This window comes from Poecile atricapillus, chromosome 21, assembly GCF_030490865.1.
Source record: "Poecile atricapillus isolate bPoeAtr1 chromosome 21, bPoeAtr1.hap1, whole genome shotgun sequence".
Lineage (NCBI taxonomy): Eukaryota > Metazoa > Chordata > Aves > Passeriformes > Paridae > Poecile > Poecile atricapillus.
The window spans coordinates 1,418,572-1,432,154 of record NC_081269.1 but is presented as its reverse complement, the minus strand read 5'-3'; the positions used below and the strand labels follow the sequence as shown (position 1 = coordinate 1,432,154).

The window sequence follows — 13,583 nt, the reverse complement described above, 5'->3', positions numbered from 1 at the left end:
GTCACTCGTCTTCCTTGCCTGTGGGCGTGCTGACATTGCCTCCTGTAGGACTTGGGACCCTGTCAATGTGGAGGGGAATTACAGATCTCACCCAAACCACCCCTAACAAGTGTATTAACTCTATGTAACTGAACAGTTTCCTGAAAGGAAACCCAGGTGCTGGCAAAGAACCTGAAAATGTCAGGGTTTCTTTCTTCATTGAGGCAAAATGGGACCTTCTTCTATTTCAAGGGCGAATTTATCTGGAAAAGACATTCAGAGGATTCCTGTTCCCCTCAGCCCAGGGCAGTGTGTGGAGAGCCAAGGCACATGTCCCTGTGCTTTACAGCCACCTTTCTCCTGCAGCTCCACTGTGTTACCCGATGCAGGAGGATGGGTTTCACTGGATGATGGAGCTGTCATCAAACAGTGCAAATTCTGACTACTTTTATTTTTATCACCTTTTGCAGGAAAAATCAGCCAAATGGGCAGGAACCCCTCAAAAGGCAGGGCTCAACCACAAGCAAAACACCTGTCCTGACACCTCAGGCCATCAAGCACATCTGGGTTCGGACAGCCTTGATTGAGAAGGTGCTGGACAAGATTGTGCAGTACATTGTTGACAACTGCAGGTAAGGAAAGTAGCAGAAGCACGGGGATTTGTTGGACTTTTAGGTGTCTGCAGCAAGGGATTTCATCAAAAGTCTTCAGCAAACCCCTGTCATGCAGGCTTCTGGTAAGATGAAAACCAGTTACATAGGCATTTAAAAAAAATGTACTATAGTTTTTCATCACTGACAGTATTTCAGGCTTACAAAAAAGCATTAACAGGCATTCAGCTTTCCAGAAATCAGCTACAAACCTAACTTCAAGTGTATTAGGTGCCCATATTCTAATGGGACCTAGATCTTAGTGGAATAGAAATGTGTTCTAATAGATCATGAGTTGAAAATAATCCTTTGGAACTTTAAAATGTCAGAGAGGAAAATGCCTTTTCTAAATGAAAGAAAGGAGATTAGAACAGGAGGAGCTAGTGACATAAAACCTTAGGGCTATGAAAACAGGTTCTTTGAATCATGTTTCCTTTTTAGAAAAATTAAACTTTGTGTAAAGTGAGTGTCTTCCCTTGTAAAGCCAAAGATCATCAGTGCTCTATGGATGTATTCCCCACAGACTCGTTAAGAGGCAAAGATGAGTCCTTTCTGTTCTGTTCTTGCTTCCTGCTGCCCAGCATCAGCTGTGGTTTGCCAAGGAGTGGCTCTTAACTCCTACCCTTCCTGCCCTCCCCTAACCCATGATACTGAACGCTTAATGGGACAGACTGAGAACAGTCTCCCATAAAAAGAGAAAGGAGGGGACCCTGAATCTTGCTGTGGTCCCAGAAAGGCAGTTTGTTGGCAGGGGTGCTCTTCTTCTGCCCTGGCAATACATTCTTGTTCATCCAAAGCCAATGGGTCTGAACAAGGATGAGAACTAAGGGCAAAGCAGCTTGTTTTCACAGTATTTTCCAAGTTTGTGTTACTGTTTTCCTTGTCATCAGCTTTACTTTCATGATGTATCTTGCCACTAAAAGCAACAGAATGTAAGAAAGGTCTTTGTGCTGTTCAAGCAAACTGTTGCTCTGGGATATGTAACACCAGCTTGGATTTTATGAGCTGTGTACAGAAGAGACAGAGGGAGGGTTGGCCATGTCCCAGAGACACAGTTAATGAAAGCATTTTAGTCCACTGTCTCGGTGTCTGCAGATACATGGGCACAAGGGGTTTTAATTTCTTTTCCATGTAATCCACAAGAGACACATCAGGGGAGTTTGCTCTCAGTTGTTCCATCACTGTGTGTTGTCGGTATTCACCTCACTGCCTTCCCCATACTTTCAGATAAGTTAGAATCAGGTCCTTCATTGCAGGTGTGTGATTTTGAGAACCTGACTTGGTGAATAAAATAAACCTTTTCGTGAGGCTTTTGTGTCATAACTGTTCAAATGCTCCATGTTAGCATCCTTCAGCTCTTCTGTTCTGGAGGAGGAGCAGGTGCTTTAGAGTTTGAGCCCCATCTAGTGAACAGACCACAGAGGACAGCGGCAATCAAGAGCTGTGGGTGTTTGAATTTTTTGGCTGCGTGGTTTTGCAAAGCAGCTTTGCCTGCTGGAATGGCAAGACTTCGGGGTCATTGCAAGAGCAATGTAGTAGTTCACTATTCTTCACAGTTCTTCAAGATGATTCCTCAAAGATGGAAGAGATGTTTAAGAATGTGTGGATTGTTTTGCCTCTGTGGAAAATGGACAAAATTGCTTGCAGAGAACTATTGTTTGTTCCCATATTGCAATTCTGCCCAAAGCCCCAAATCAAATATACTGGGTAAACACACTGAGCACAAGGCAAGCTCCTGCTTCTCTGAGCTCAGCTGAAAAATAGATGAGACGGAATGAGCATATCGAGAGGCCCATTGTATTACACCTGTAGCTAAACCTAAGCTTTGAAATGGTTCATACCAACAAATGTTTTTAACTGGGCTCTGATCTTTTATTTCTAGTAAATACTATGAAAAGGAAGCTTTACTGGCAGATCCTGTTTGTGGCCCAATACTGGCTTCTCTGTTAGGTGAGTTCTTGCAAAGTTACTTCTTATGCTGAAGAAAATAAATAGTTTCTTAAAGCATTTTGCATTATGATAGTGTTACAAGAGGTGAATTTTATATCTTGCATGTAACTATTTATAATAGAGCAACAGTGAAGATGTTTTGTTGCTTACAAGACCAGAGGAGACTGATCATCTGGTTTTATTAGTAATTGTAGTAATTGTAGTAGTAATTGTATTAGTAATTAGTTGGATCAGAAAGCGGAATGGAAATGGATTTTTCCTGAATGCTTGCTGGCAGTTTGTGACTGCTAATGCTGCTGTGGCAGGGTACTGTGTCCTACAGGAACACTCTTATACAGCCCTGGCTAATAGGAGTGATACATTATGATATTGTTGTCTGTTTGTGGGCTGATCCTGTAGGATCGGTGACCATTAATATTCACTTGGTTTGAGAAGGAAGTCTCACCTTCAGTGCTCAGACAGCAGGATAGCACTGGGTATGTCTCTGAACAGACTCAGAAAGTTTCTCCCTTGGTCTCTTTTCCTAGTTGGACCTTGTGCCCTGGAGTACACCAAGCTAAAGACAGCTGACCACTACTGGACAGACCCTTCGGCCGACGAGCTGGTGCAGCGGCACCGGATCCATGGCACACACGGCCGCCAGGACTCCCCCTCCAAGCGCCCAGCCCTGGGAGTAGGTATTTACTCTGTACCTGTTTCTGAGTTAGGGACAGGCTGATAATAAAAACAGCCTCATCAGGGAGATACCTGAATCAGGAACAGGAACCCTTTATTCTCTCTTCTCTAATGGAGCATTATCACAGATTACAAGTCCATTTGGGCCACAATGTCCTCTTTATCTGTATGTAGAAAAGTTTGAGATCCAGCACTAAACTCTGGCTTTTGATGGTTGTGATCTGACCAGGTAGTTCACAAGAAATTCTGAGCTGCCATGGTCAGGGCTGAGTTAAGAGTCCAGGTGATTTCTCTGCAAGCCCTGCTGGCTGCGGCACTCTCTAGAGGCTGAGTTCCTGTGATGTGCCCTGCCTGACCTGCCCTGGCTGTGTTGTAGATCCGGAAGCGCCATTCCAGTGGCAGCACGTCGGAAGATCGCTTTGCTGCTTCGGCACGGGAGTACGTGGAGTCCCTGCACCAGAATTCCCGAACACACCTTCTCTATGGCAAAAACAACGTCCTGGTGCAGCCGGTGAGTGCCTGCAGCTTGGGGCTGTGGCTGGGGCAGAGCTCAGACCTGTCAAGGGGTCGCTGCTCTGTTCTCAGCACAGCGCTGCCTTCTTCTTGGCTCTCCTGTGCTGGGGGTAGGTTTGACATGTGACAAATGCTTTTACTGCCTGACCACTGTCAATGAGCAGTGGGCCTTTAGGCAGGAACAAACATACTGGCCTGTATTTCATAAATCTGCTGACTGTGTTGTGGTTTTTCTCCTCTTTCTAGTAGCAATATTGCATACCAGTACTTTTGCTGGGTTTCCTGCATCACTTGCCACATACTGCAGCTTTGGAACTTGCATGGCATAGAAAGACTGGAACGTATATTTTTATGCAGATATTTTGTGCACTTGAGTCACCTGGGTTGTTTGTTTGTTACTTCTGTGAACAGAAAGATGACTTGGAGGCAATTCCTGGGTATCTTTCCCTTCATCAATCAGCAGATAGTTTGACATTGAAATGGACTCCAAACCAGCTGATGAATGGAACCCTTGGAGATTCAGAACTGGAGAAAAGGTATTAGTTGCATTCAGGAAAGATGGGAAGTACTGTGTAACCTGTTGGGGGGCACCAGGAAAGAGGAAGGGGAGGGGAAGAGGAAAGCAGAGGTTGTACAAACTGGTACCAGAATATCCACTGTGGAGAAACTAGCTTTCCTTTGACGTTTACTTGACTAATAATTTACTTTAATTGGCCAGATTTAATAAGCAGTTATTAACTTAGCAGAGTCTTTCTATCAGGTGCTTGAAACTGCAAGCATTCCTGAATATGGAAAAGACAATGTTTCTGCACTTTCCTTCCCTCTTAGTGTTTACTGGGACTACGCATTGATTGTGCCACTGAGCCAGATCGTCTGCATCCACTGCCATCAGCAACGTAAGCATAACCCTTAAGCATATATTCCTTAACAATACAGAACAGGGAGAGCCACTTGGGTGATTACTTTTCCTCCCTCAGTGTCAGGAGCACCTCTGACTAGTTCTGGCCATGTGGGAGTGAGTGTTAAAATCTCCAGTCCCAGCAGATAGAAGATGACAACTGTATGAGGCTTTCATAGTTTGCCTGTGTCTTGGGTTTCTTTAGGACTAGAGGGCTGATATCATCCTTAGATCACACTGTGCCTTACAAAAGTTTATTTAGCTAGAGATGATCCCCGATAAAGTTTACTTAGAAGGTAAGAGCGGAAAATTGAGGCTCTTATGTAACAGTGTGGACTCCCCTTGTCCTCCTTGCAGCAGAAAGCAGATGGACATTAGTGCTGGTGAGTCAGGATGGGACTCAGAGGCCTCCGCTGCACTTCCCCCAAGGAGGGCACCTCCTCGCCTTCCTGTCCTGTCTGGAAAATGGGCTCCTACCCCGTGGCCAGCTGGAGCCCCCGCTGTGGTCCCAGCAGGGCAAGGTACTGCTTTTTCTGGTGAGCTCTTGGGTGAGGCTGGTGTTGGTATCTCTGCTCCACAGGGCCTGCGCACTGACTTCCAGCTGCTTTATGGTAAAGTAGGATGCAAAATAACTCCATTTAGTCCAGTTTGTTTCTTATACACGTGATCTATAAAAATTGTTCATACCTTCACTGAACAAATAGCTGGAGTCTGCTGTTGCATCAAGATACAAGCCCACACAATAGGAGTGAGACTCAGATGGACTGGACAGAGCTGCTGCCAGAGGCTTGTGGTGCCCAGCTCCTATGGATTACAAGAAAAGGCTGGTTTATAGCACAAAGAAAAAGTAGTATTATATACCCCTAAACCACCAGCTGTATATGACTCCACTGTTTTCCCCCTCACCTCCTCCCAGCATTGAAAGTTTGGCGATTTAAGATGCCACAGGTCTGCGGTACTTAGTTTGTTGTTCTCTGTTAGTCACTCATAGCTGAATGTATGGAATTATTGTTTTCTCTAGGGCAAGGTGTTTCCAAAGCTTCGAAAACGGAACAGCAACAAGTCAGTGGACCTGGAGGAGATGCCAGCTGAGGACACATCCACGGACTATGTCTTCAGAATTATCTATCCTGGACACAAGCACGATAACAGTAAGTGCCTTTGTTCTGCTTTGTTTAAAAAAAAACAAACAAAACAAATGAAAAATCAAATCAGGCATCTGAGAAAATCTTGAAGTAATACCCTGGGACATACATGCAGGTGATGAGCCACATCTTTTTAAGGGGGTAAAAAAAAAAACCAAACCTCTAATAAATTTCACTGGGAGATAGTTGTGATCAACAGGTACAGCTTAGATTTCCTTAATGCAGTGAAACTTGCTATCTTAGTGGAAATGGAGTTGAGGTGGGGAATTTTATATTTTCTCTGTGTTTAACAGAGGAAGTTTTTAAAATACTCCCCTGGGCTTGCAAACTGAGTCTGAAACAAAAAAGATTGCTTGACTAGCCAAGAGCAGTTTTGCTCCTGAAGTGAGGATATTTTTACTGGCCACAACGCTTGCTCATAATGTTGTTATTAGGGAAAAAACCCAACCATAAACTCTGAAAAGTACCCCAAGAACTCCCTGGGCTAAGTTTTCCTGGCTTGGAAGCAGAAACTTAACAATGGATAAACAAAGGTCCTTCCAAGGAAACGAAACGAATTCCCAAGCACCAAACCACCTCATGTCATCAGTGAATACAAATTCCTTACATGCAAGAAGGCATTTGAGCTGGTTCTCAAACAGCATGTTCAGTTTTATTCCCATTGGTAAAGAAGCAAGAATTTCCTGAGAAGATCAGACCTTAAAGTTTACAGGGGATTTGGAGTTACTGCTCATACTGGGACTTACTGCAGCTGAGAAAGCAGGAGTCTCCTCTGCAGCCTCCTGACCCCAGGCCTGGGCCACAGTGCTGGCTGGGCTTTGTCAGGCTCCTGGGCTGGCACAGGTAAGTCCATGCACACACCAGCAAAGCACCTGGTGGAGGAGCTGCAGAGCCCAGGGCTCATGGGGCAGGAGCTGCAGGTCCTGTGCCAGGCAGGAACTCTGCCTGTCTGCAGAGCCACACACAGCTGGGAGCGAGGGTTTGCTGTCCAGATGCATCTGGCACAGGTTTCAGAGAAGGGGCCACAGCATTGCTAGGGGCACAGTGAAGGACAGAAGCTAGCTGGAGACTAGAATTCCTGTGGAGCTTTGCTCAAAAGCATGCCCAGCTGCTGCAGGCTGGCTTGGGGATCTTTCTCCCTTGCCATGGTGTGCCACATGTGCTCTCAGCCTGTGCACACTCAAAGGCTGGCCTGAGTTTGGTGGAGCATGCTTTGTTTCTGTAAGAAACTCAGTTTTCACACCCATTTACAAGAGCTTGTGCCCTCAAGCAGAGGGCAGGATTCAGGTCCTTTGTCTTTGCTGACCATGTCCTTTTGAGCTTTCCCACAGCACTGAGTTCTTTCTTCTTATGCTCCTCTTTCACTATTTTCTTTGAGCAGTAACTATTAACTACCACCACTTAGCTGCCAGCCGCTCTACCTCTGTTGACGATGATGAGGAGGAGGAAGATAAGCTACACGCAATGCTATCAATGATCTGCTCTCGGAACCTCACAGCTCCTAATAGGATGAAAGGTTTTTATCCTCCTCCCCCTGTGTCCCAGAGCTCTCTTGCAGCTCCTTCCACTGATGCATACAACAGTGTTGGCATTATTACAGAGAAAGACATTTCACTCACGCCATGAGATCTGGAGATGGAGGTGACTGTGTAGAGAGGCTGGGAATGGGCTCACAGCCTGTGGGGAGTGGGAGCAGCATCTTCCCTCTCCCTTGATGTGTGTGCTGCTGAGCAGCAAACCTCCTCTCCTCTGGGGCTTCCTGCCCCACCTTCATAAAGGCTGGATACTGGAGCAGGTTCTCAGGAGAGAAGGAGGGAGTGTAACAGCTTTGTGTTCTCACAGATGAGGTAGCAGAGTATGCAGAGAAGGCTGTGTGGAGATGCAGTGCCTGTCTGGGGTCGGTGATTTCATTCCACTTGCATCCATAGGCTGGGTGGGCTTCAGAGGATCAGCTGTGAGCTCCACCACCCACAAATTTGTCATCTATTTCTTCATATTATTTAAGCTGGTATTCTCAAGATGCATGTGCATTTGGCATCCAGCAGTTTAGCTCTGAATTCTGAGAAGTCCTTGCTTTTATACCCCGGACTGGTGGGACTGACTGCAAGAGACAATAATTGGCCTCCATCTCTGTACAATGCTGAAGTTCTGGGTTGGACAGGGTAGGAACAGGTGTTCAAGGAGAGCCTCAATTCTTCTAGGCTGCCCATGCACTTATCCCAAGGGAGCAGCCCCTGGAAATTGATAAAGCCCAACCCAAGTTAATAAAGAGTTCTTGGAAGGTATGGATAGAAAGAAGTTCCAAAAATAGTGCTCCCCTTGGAAAAAGATGCTGTTTCAGGAAGTTTCAGTGTCCTAACTGATTGTGCTTGGATATGGGCAAAAATGCGAAGAATGTTCAATTGCCACATACACATTAAGCATAAGGCACACAATTTAGTCTTTAGTCAGTTGATAGAACTTGTAAGTTATGCCACTAGAATGGCTGTCAGGTGTCTGCTTTTGGTTATTTAATCTTGAAGGGGATGGTAGAGTTAGGGATGTATCTGGGAATAGCCTGGCTGGGCTGCTGTCTTCTCCAGCAGCCCCATCCCATAATGACAACACTGTTGTAGCAGGTTTGCCAGCCATCTGCTTTGACATTTTGCAACATGCTCGACTTTTGCATGTAGCTGAAGTTACAGATAACACCACTACAATTAAATAAAAGATGCTGTTCACTCTAATTCTTCACTAATTCAGGTACCTTTCATCTGAATCTTTAGGTTCTGTGGGGTTCTTTCCTTGTTTCTCTAAAAAACAGAATAAAAAATTAAAACTGAAAAGACCAATTTTCCTGTCTACAGAGGGGAGGCAAAAACTAATGATCTAAAAATGTTTATCCAGTGGTTTTTATTTGAACCCAATAAGAAGCTGCAATAAAGACTGGGTCGTTCAGCTCCTTCCTGAAGAATTAAGGTGAAGAGCATTTTTGCATCACACTTTGTTTTGTGAAATGAAACACACATGACTGCTTCCGCATGAGCCTGTGCTTTTTCTGTTAACAAATGGGTTTACTCCATGCCTCCCTCACCTCTGCCCACTTTCTAATAGGCACTCCTAAAATGCTTTGTGCTACCTTGATTTAAAATGCATGAGATGGTTTGGAATTGCCCCCTCCCCCAACCACTCAACAAATACCTGTTTTAAAAGCACAGCCCAGGGGACTGGATTTTGCTTGTAACTGTTAATCTAGTGGCATACTTTATGACATACATTATTGTATTTGCCTTAATTTTAATCATGGGTGAGCTGAAAGGCCAGTTATTTATTATAAAGCAAAAGCCCCACGAGTTCAAATGCCAGCTGGGAAGGCTGAAGAGCTGAAGCCAAGCTTTCTGAAGGGAGTTGCTGGTTTTTTAAGTTGCCTTTCTGAAGCTGATTAAAAAGGCAAATAGACTGGTGGAGCAGGGATAACTCAGGAAGCTGCATGGTACAGTTGGATCAGATACTTCTGTAGAGAGTATTCTTTTATGAGTATAGTGTGGGCATTAGCAGGACTGGAACTGTCCTTCTGTGCTAAGTATTTTAGGATCTGGTTCTGAAGAGGAAAGCATCATCTTCTGAAAGTAACTGACTCAGTTTGCCTTAATTTCTTTCATTCTCCAGCTTTCACTCTGGCTGGACCAGCAGTTCCATGGCTGATTCCAGGAACTGCAAAATGAAATCCTGAGGCCTGAATTAAATAGAAGGTTGGGCTAGATGATCTCTTCTGGCCATAAATAACATTTCCATAGTATTACACAAGAACCAGTTGAGTTGTTACTGCAGCACCCTTTTCTCTAATCTCTTGAAACATGAACTGGGATGTGCATGGGCAAGAGAGGTGCAAATGGTGAAGGAGCTTGGCTTCCTGGGAAAGGACCCTGCACAGCATGCTGCAGGTCCAGAGCAGTGATTCTGAGGATGCCACTCTCCTGTTTCTGGAACCGAGGTTCAGAGCCTGTTGAGAAGTGATGCATGAACCATCAGGATGCACAGGTGGAGGAGGGGAAGAGAAGGGAAAAGGCTGATGTCCTTCTGTCTTTGGTTTTTCCACAGATACCAGTGAGATGATAGAGATGCAAGGCTTTGGGGCAAACCTGCTGTCATGGCAGCTGGAGCACTGCAGCCAGGGCTCCTCCTGTGTCTCCTGTTCCATGGGCAGCTCTCCCTACGACATTCCCAGCTGCTGCAACTGCATCCACGACCGGTGAGCAAGCTGTGCAGACAGCTTATCTGGGACTGTGTGCATGCCACAGGTAAAAGCAGGAAGGTTTGAGTGGTTGCAGCACTCAAGACAAACAGTTACAATTTTCAAGTAACAGTTTTCAAGTAGTTTCTAACATAAAAAGATGAGTTTGGCAGCAAGAAATTTAGTTTATTAAAACTAACCTGTTAAACTATGCTCAAGTCACATTTTGATAGAAAAATTGTATCTAGTTCTTTTGCCTTGTGTAAAATACTTCAGCTCTGGGAATGTTATCTTTAACAAGTCATTAACAGTTGGATGAAGGGCAACAGTTCAATTTGACACAGACTTCTACAGTGCACCTGCAGCAATTGTGGCTGTGTGCCAGGGGGAAATCTGTCTGGGGCCAAAGTGTTGTTGGGGGAAATGCTTTAATAAGTGGAGTTTGCTCTTACTGCTCCTTTAATTAAATAAGTCTTGGTGCAGAGAAATAATTGCTGTGTGTAGAACACAGGGATCAGCATGAAATTTCTGATGCTCTCTGTCCTCACCACCTGCTCTTGTCCTGTTGATGCCTCTCACAGAACTCCACTAAAGATGTTGTGTGAAAGCATGAAGAGGCAGATCATTTCCAGAGCTTTTTATGGATGTAAGTGAAACTTCTTGTATCTGGCCCATGTGGTATCCACATGCTTATCTAAATAACGTGGATGTTGCTGGTCTGTGTCTGATCTGTTTAACATTTGGCTCTGCTGTAGTTGCTCATTCTCACACAGTGCAGAGCGAGTTCAGTGCAGGCACGACTGTTCCTGGGGCTCCAGTGCCCCTCAGGCAGGGCTGTGGCTGAGCTGGCCCTCGGTGTCCCCGCAGGGCTGGCGCACTGCCGACACCTGTCCACGGTGCGCACGCACCTCTCGGCGCTGGTCAACCACAGCATTGTGCCCCCCGCCAGCCCCGCCAGCGCCGCCGCCGGCCTCACCACGGAGGTGTGGAGCAAGTACCAGAAGGACATGAAGGTCAGTGACACGTCCCCTTCATGTTGGTGTGCTCCACATGCTGCTGCATGGGGCAGGGATCACCTGCACTGACTCCAAAAAATGCTAAAGGTGTTCGACCACAGCTCACTTCTCAGCTAGTGAGAGAGTCAGTTCATAGAATCTCTTCTCTCCTTTGCTTCTCTGTTGATGGCAAAGATATAAATTGGTATCAAAGCAACTGATCTGTTCAAATTTATATTATTTTCATGGACGGCATGACAGCCTGCATTAGACTGGATTTCAGCTAAGGCCCTAAAGGCTTGAATCAAGCTGCAGAGATTATTTAGTGTCCTGCATGTATTTCACTGTCTCTGTACCCAGTGTGAAGCTTCTCTGCGTGTACCTGAGTCAAATACAGATGTATTGCCTTCAACACCTCTTTCTCCTGGCCACTATAGAACTACAAGGAACTGGAATTACTAAGAAGAGTTTACTATGGTGGGGTCCAGCATGAGATTCGGAAGGAAGTGTGGCCATTCTTGTTAGGTCACTACAAATTTGGCATGGCCAAGAAGGAGATGGACCAGGTAAGCCATAGCTTCTGTGGAATCCGAGTTATGTTTGCAGAGTAGGTTTTGTTTTCTGAATAGCAACTGTTGGTCTTTATTACTGTGTAATATTCCTAAGGGAAAAACACTACTGAAAACATTAGTAACATATACTAGCAGAGGGGTTTTGATACCATGTTTTAATGTTTGAATGTCACTAAATGAGAGTTCTTTCTTTCTTCAAGTCAGGGAACCTGCATTCAGCTCTGCCTGTGGCATATACATGCCCTGAGCATACCCTGTGTCCACAAATTTGTCACTTAGAAAATGGGGAGACATTGACAGTTGGATGGGAATTTTCCACACCCCTCCTTTTATATGGTGTGTTAGCTGAATTATACTTCAGACAGCTCCTTGAAATAACTACCTTTTCTCCATGGTACTGCATCTGCATGCATGGACTTCTGCTGGAGCTGGGAACAGCCCACATGGACTCTCTGGAGTTACTGTGTGGTGGTAAAACATTGCTTTTCTGTGACATCACCCAAAGATTGGCTGAACTGGATGGAACAGTAATGAGGTTTGGCCTGGAATATAATTAACATGTTAATCTGCTTTTCAGTTAGTGTTATTACCAGGGACATAGCACTCATGCAGTAGCTGATTCTGTCCTCAATTAAATTGATAAGAAGCGGTTTATATATCAAAACATTTGGCATTTGCTAACTCCCAATTACTTTACATGCCAAAGGAGTAATTTATATCCTTGTGAGCACCTGCAGAGCAGAAGGGCAGCTTGACCTTGAGCCTTGCCAGGGACAAATCTGTGTCTTGCAAATGGGGTACTTTATAAACATCTCCCTTTTTACTAAACATTGCTGTGGCAATTTGAGCTGTCTTCCAATAATCTTTAAAAGCCAGTTCTGAACACAGATGGAGAAGGAGAGCCCTTCACTGTTCAAACTGGGTCACAGTCCAGATTTTCCACCCTGAATTCAGTCATCTCAGTAGATGTTTAGTATAGATTTCCTGGCTGTAGTGTGTACATCAAGAATGTTTTACTGAGCACTGCTCCATTCTTTTTTTAATCTCAGATTTTCAAGAAAGGCAGGATATTGGAGGTTTCTTGCATAGATTGCATTTTGTTGTGTCTGATCTCCACACCTATATGAACTATCAGATTTATGGTCCATGTGCAGAAATAAAAGGTATGTCTAGAAATTAACAAAAAGACACAGATGATTAGTTTTTAGAGTGGGAGATGTGAAGCCATCTCTCAGGGATGCTAGTCCCATCTTGAAAGGGCAATTGCATTTGTACAGCTAGAGCATAGGAGATTTTGCAAGAAGAGATAAATACTGGAGTCTTTATGATAGGAATTACAGTAAATTCATACAGAGATGTTACAAGATAGAAAAGATCTTATCTGCAGAACACAGGATCCTAGAGAAGAATTTTCTCCCTGAGTTTGTACCCTACTCTAACCCAGGAGTACTCTGAACTTACCTGGAATTGTAATGAGCTACTCAACACCAATAGTAAACAAGAGTAATAACTGGCTCCTCAAAGGAATGGGTTGTTGGAGACTGAAGCTTATACTGAATGTAGGAGTCTGTTAAATGAGTGACATGAAAACAGTCACAACACCTGCACGTACAGGAAACTCGTGTCCTTAAATGAAGTCACTGAAGGTGATTTATCATCTTTGTCTTCTGAAGGTATTTTTGCACTCCCAGATGTGGCTGTCCTCCAGCCCTCCACTAACTGTAGTATTTTATGATTTATGACTCGACAGCTACCTCAAGTGACAAACAGCCTGCAGCTCTTAGCATGAATGCTCGGGTAGCAGCTCAGCCAGCCGAGTGCAGAGCCTGGAGCCAGCTCACAATTGTGGTTTCTCTTCAGCTCTTGACAAGTGACAGAGTAGTAAAATTGCTACATGTCCCTTAATAGCTCAAGGGGGTTTCTGTGGCTGTCTTTCAAAAGCCACCAGTGACAAAGATCTGTTTTATTCCTGTGGTGCCCAGTGTGGATAGAT

General features: G+C 44.8%; 1 protein-coding gene across 8 annotated transcripts in view; it reads left to right on the top strand.

The window, feature by feature from the left end:
- The window catches only part of SGSM2 (small G protein signaling modulator 2), a 38,961-nt gene that overhangs the window by 17,671 nt on the left and 7,707 nt on the right, over positions 1 to 13,583 (top strand). For 4 of the 8 annotated variants that reach the window (XR_009279282.1, XM_058854381.1, XM_058854377.1 and 1 more), the window contains 13 exons: positions 450 to 611; positions 2,512 to 2,579; positions 3,107 to 3,252; positions 3,631 to 3,765; positions 4,179 to 4,303; positions 4,596 to 4,663; positions 5,023 to 5,186; positions 5,687 to 5,816; positions 7,192 to 7,326; positions 9,891 to 10,041; positions 10,605 to 10,669; positions 10,891 to 11,036; positions 11,456 to 11,584. Coding sequence is in view for 7 of the 8 variants with exons in the window: in XM_058854381.1 (XP_058710364.1) it covers positions 450 to 611; positions 2,512 to 2,579; positions 3,107 to 3,252; positions 3,631 to 3,765; positions 4,179 to 4,303; positions 4,596 to 4,663; positions 5,023 to 5,186; positions 5,687 to 5,816; positions 7,192 to 7,326; positions 9,891 to 10,041; positions 10,605 to 10,669; positions 10,891 to 11,036; positions 11,456 to 11,584 (1,624 nt within the window). In the remaining variant the exon portion in view is untranslated. The remainder of the gene's footprint in view (positions 1 to 449; positions 612 to 2,511; positions 2,580 to 3,106; positions 3,253 to 3,630; positions 3,766 to 4,178; positions 4,304 to 4,595; positions 4,664 to 5,022; positions 5,187 to 5,686; positions 5,817 to 7,191; positions 7,327 to 9,890; positions 10,042 to 10,604; positions 10,670 to 10,890; positions 11,037 to 11,455; positions 11,585 to 13,583) is intronic. The other 4 variants (XM_058854379.1, XM_058854380.1, XM_058854383.1 and 1 more) reach the window with 4 other exon arrangements.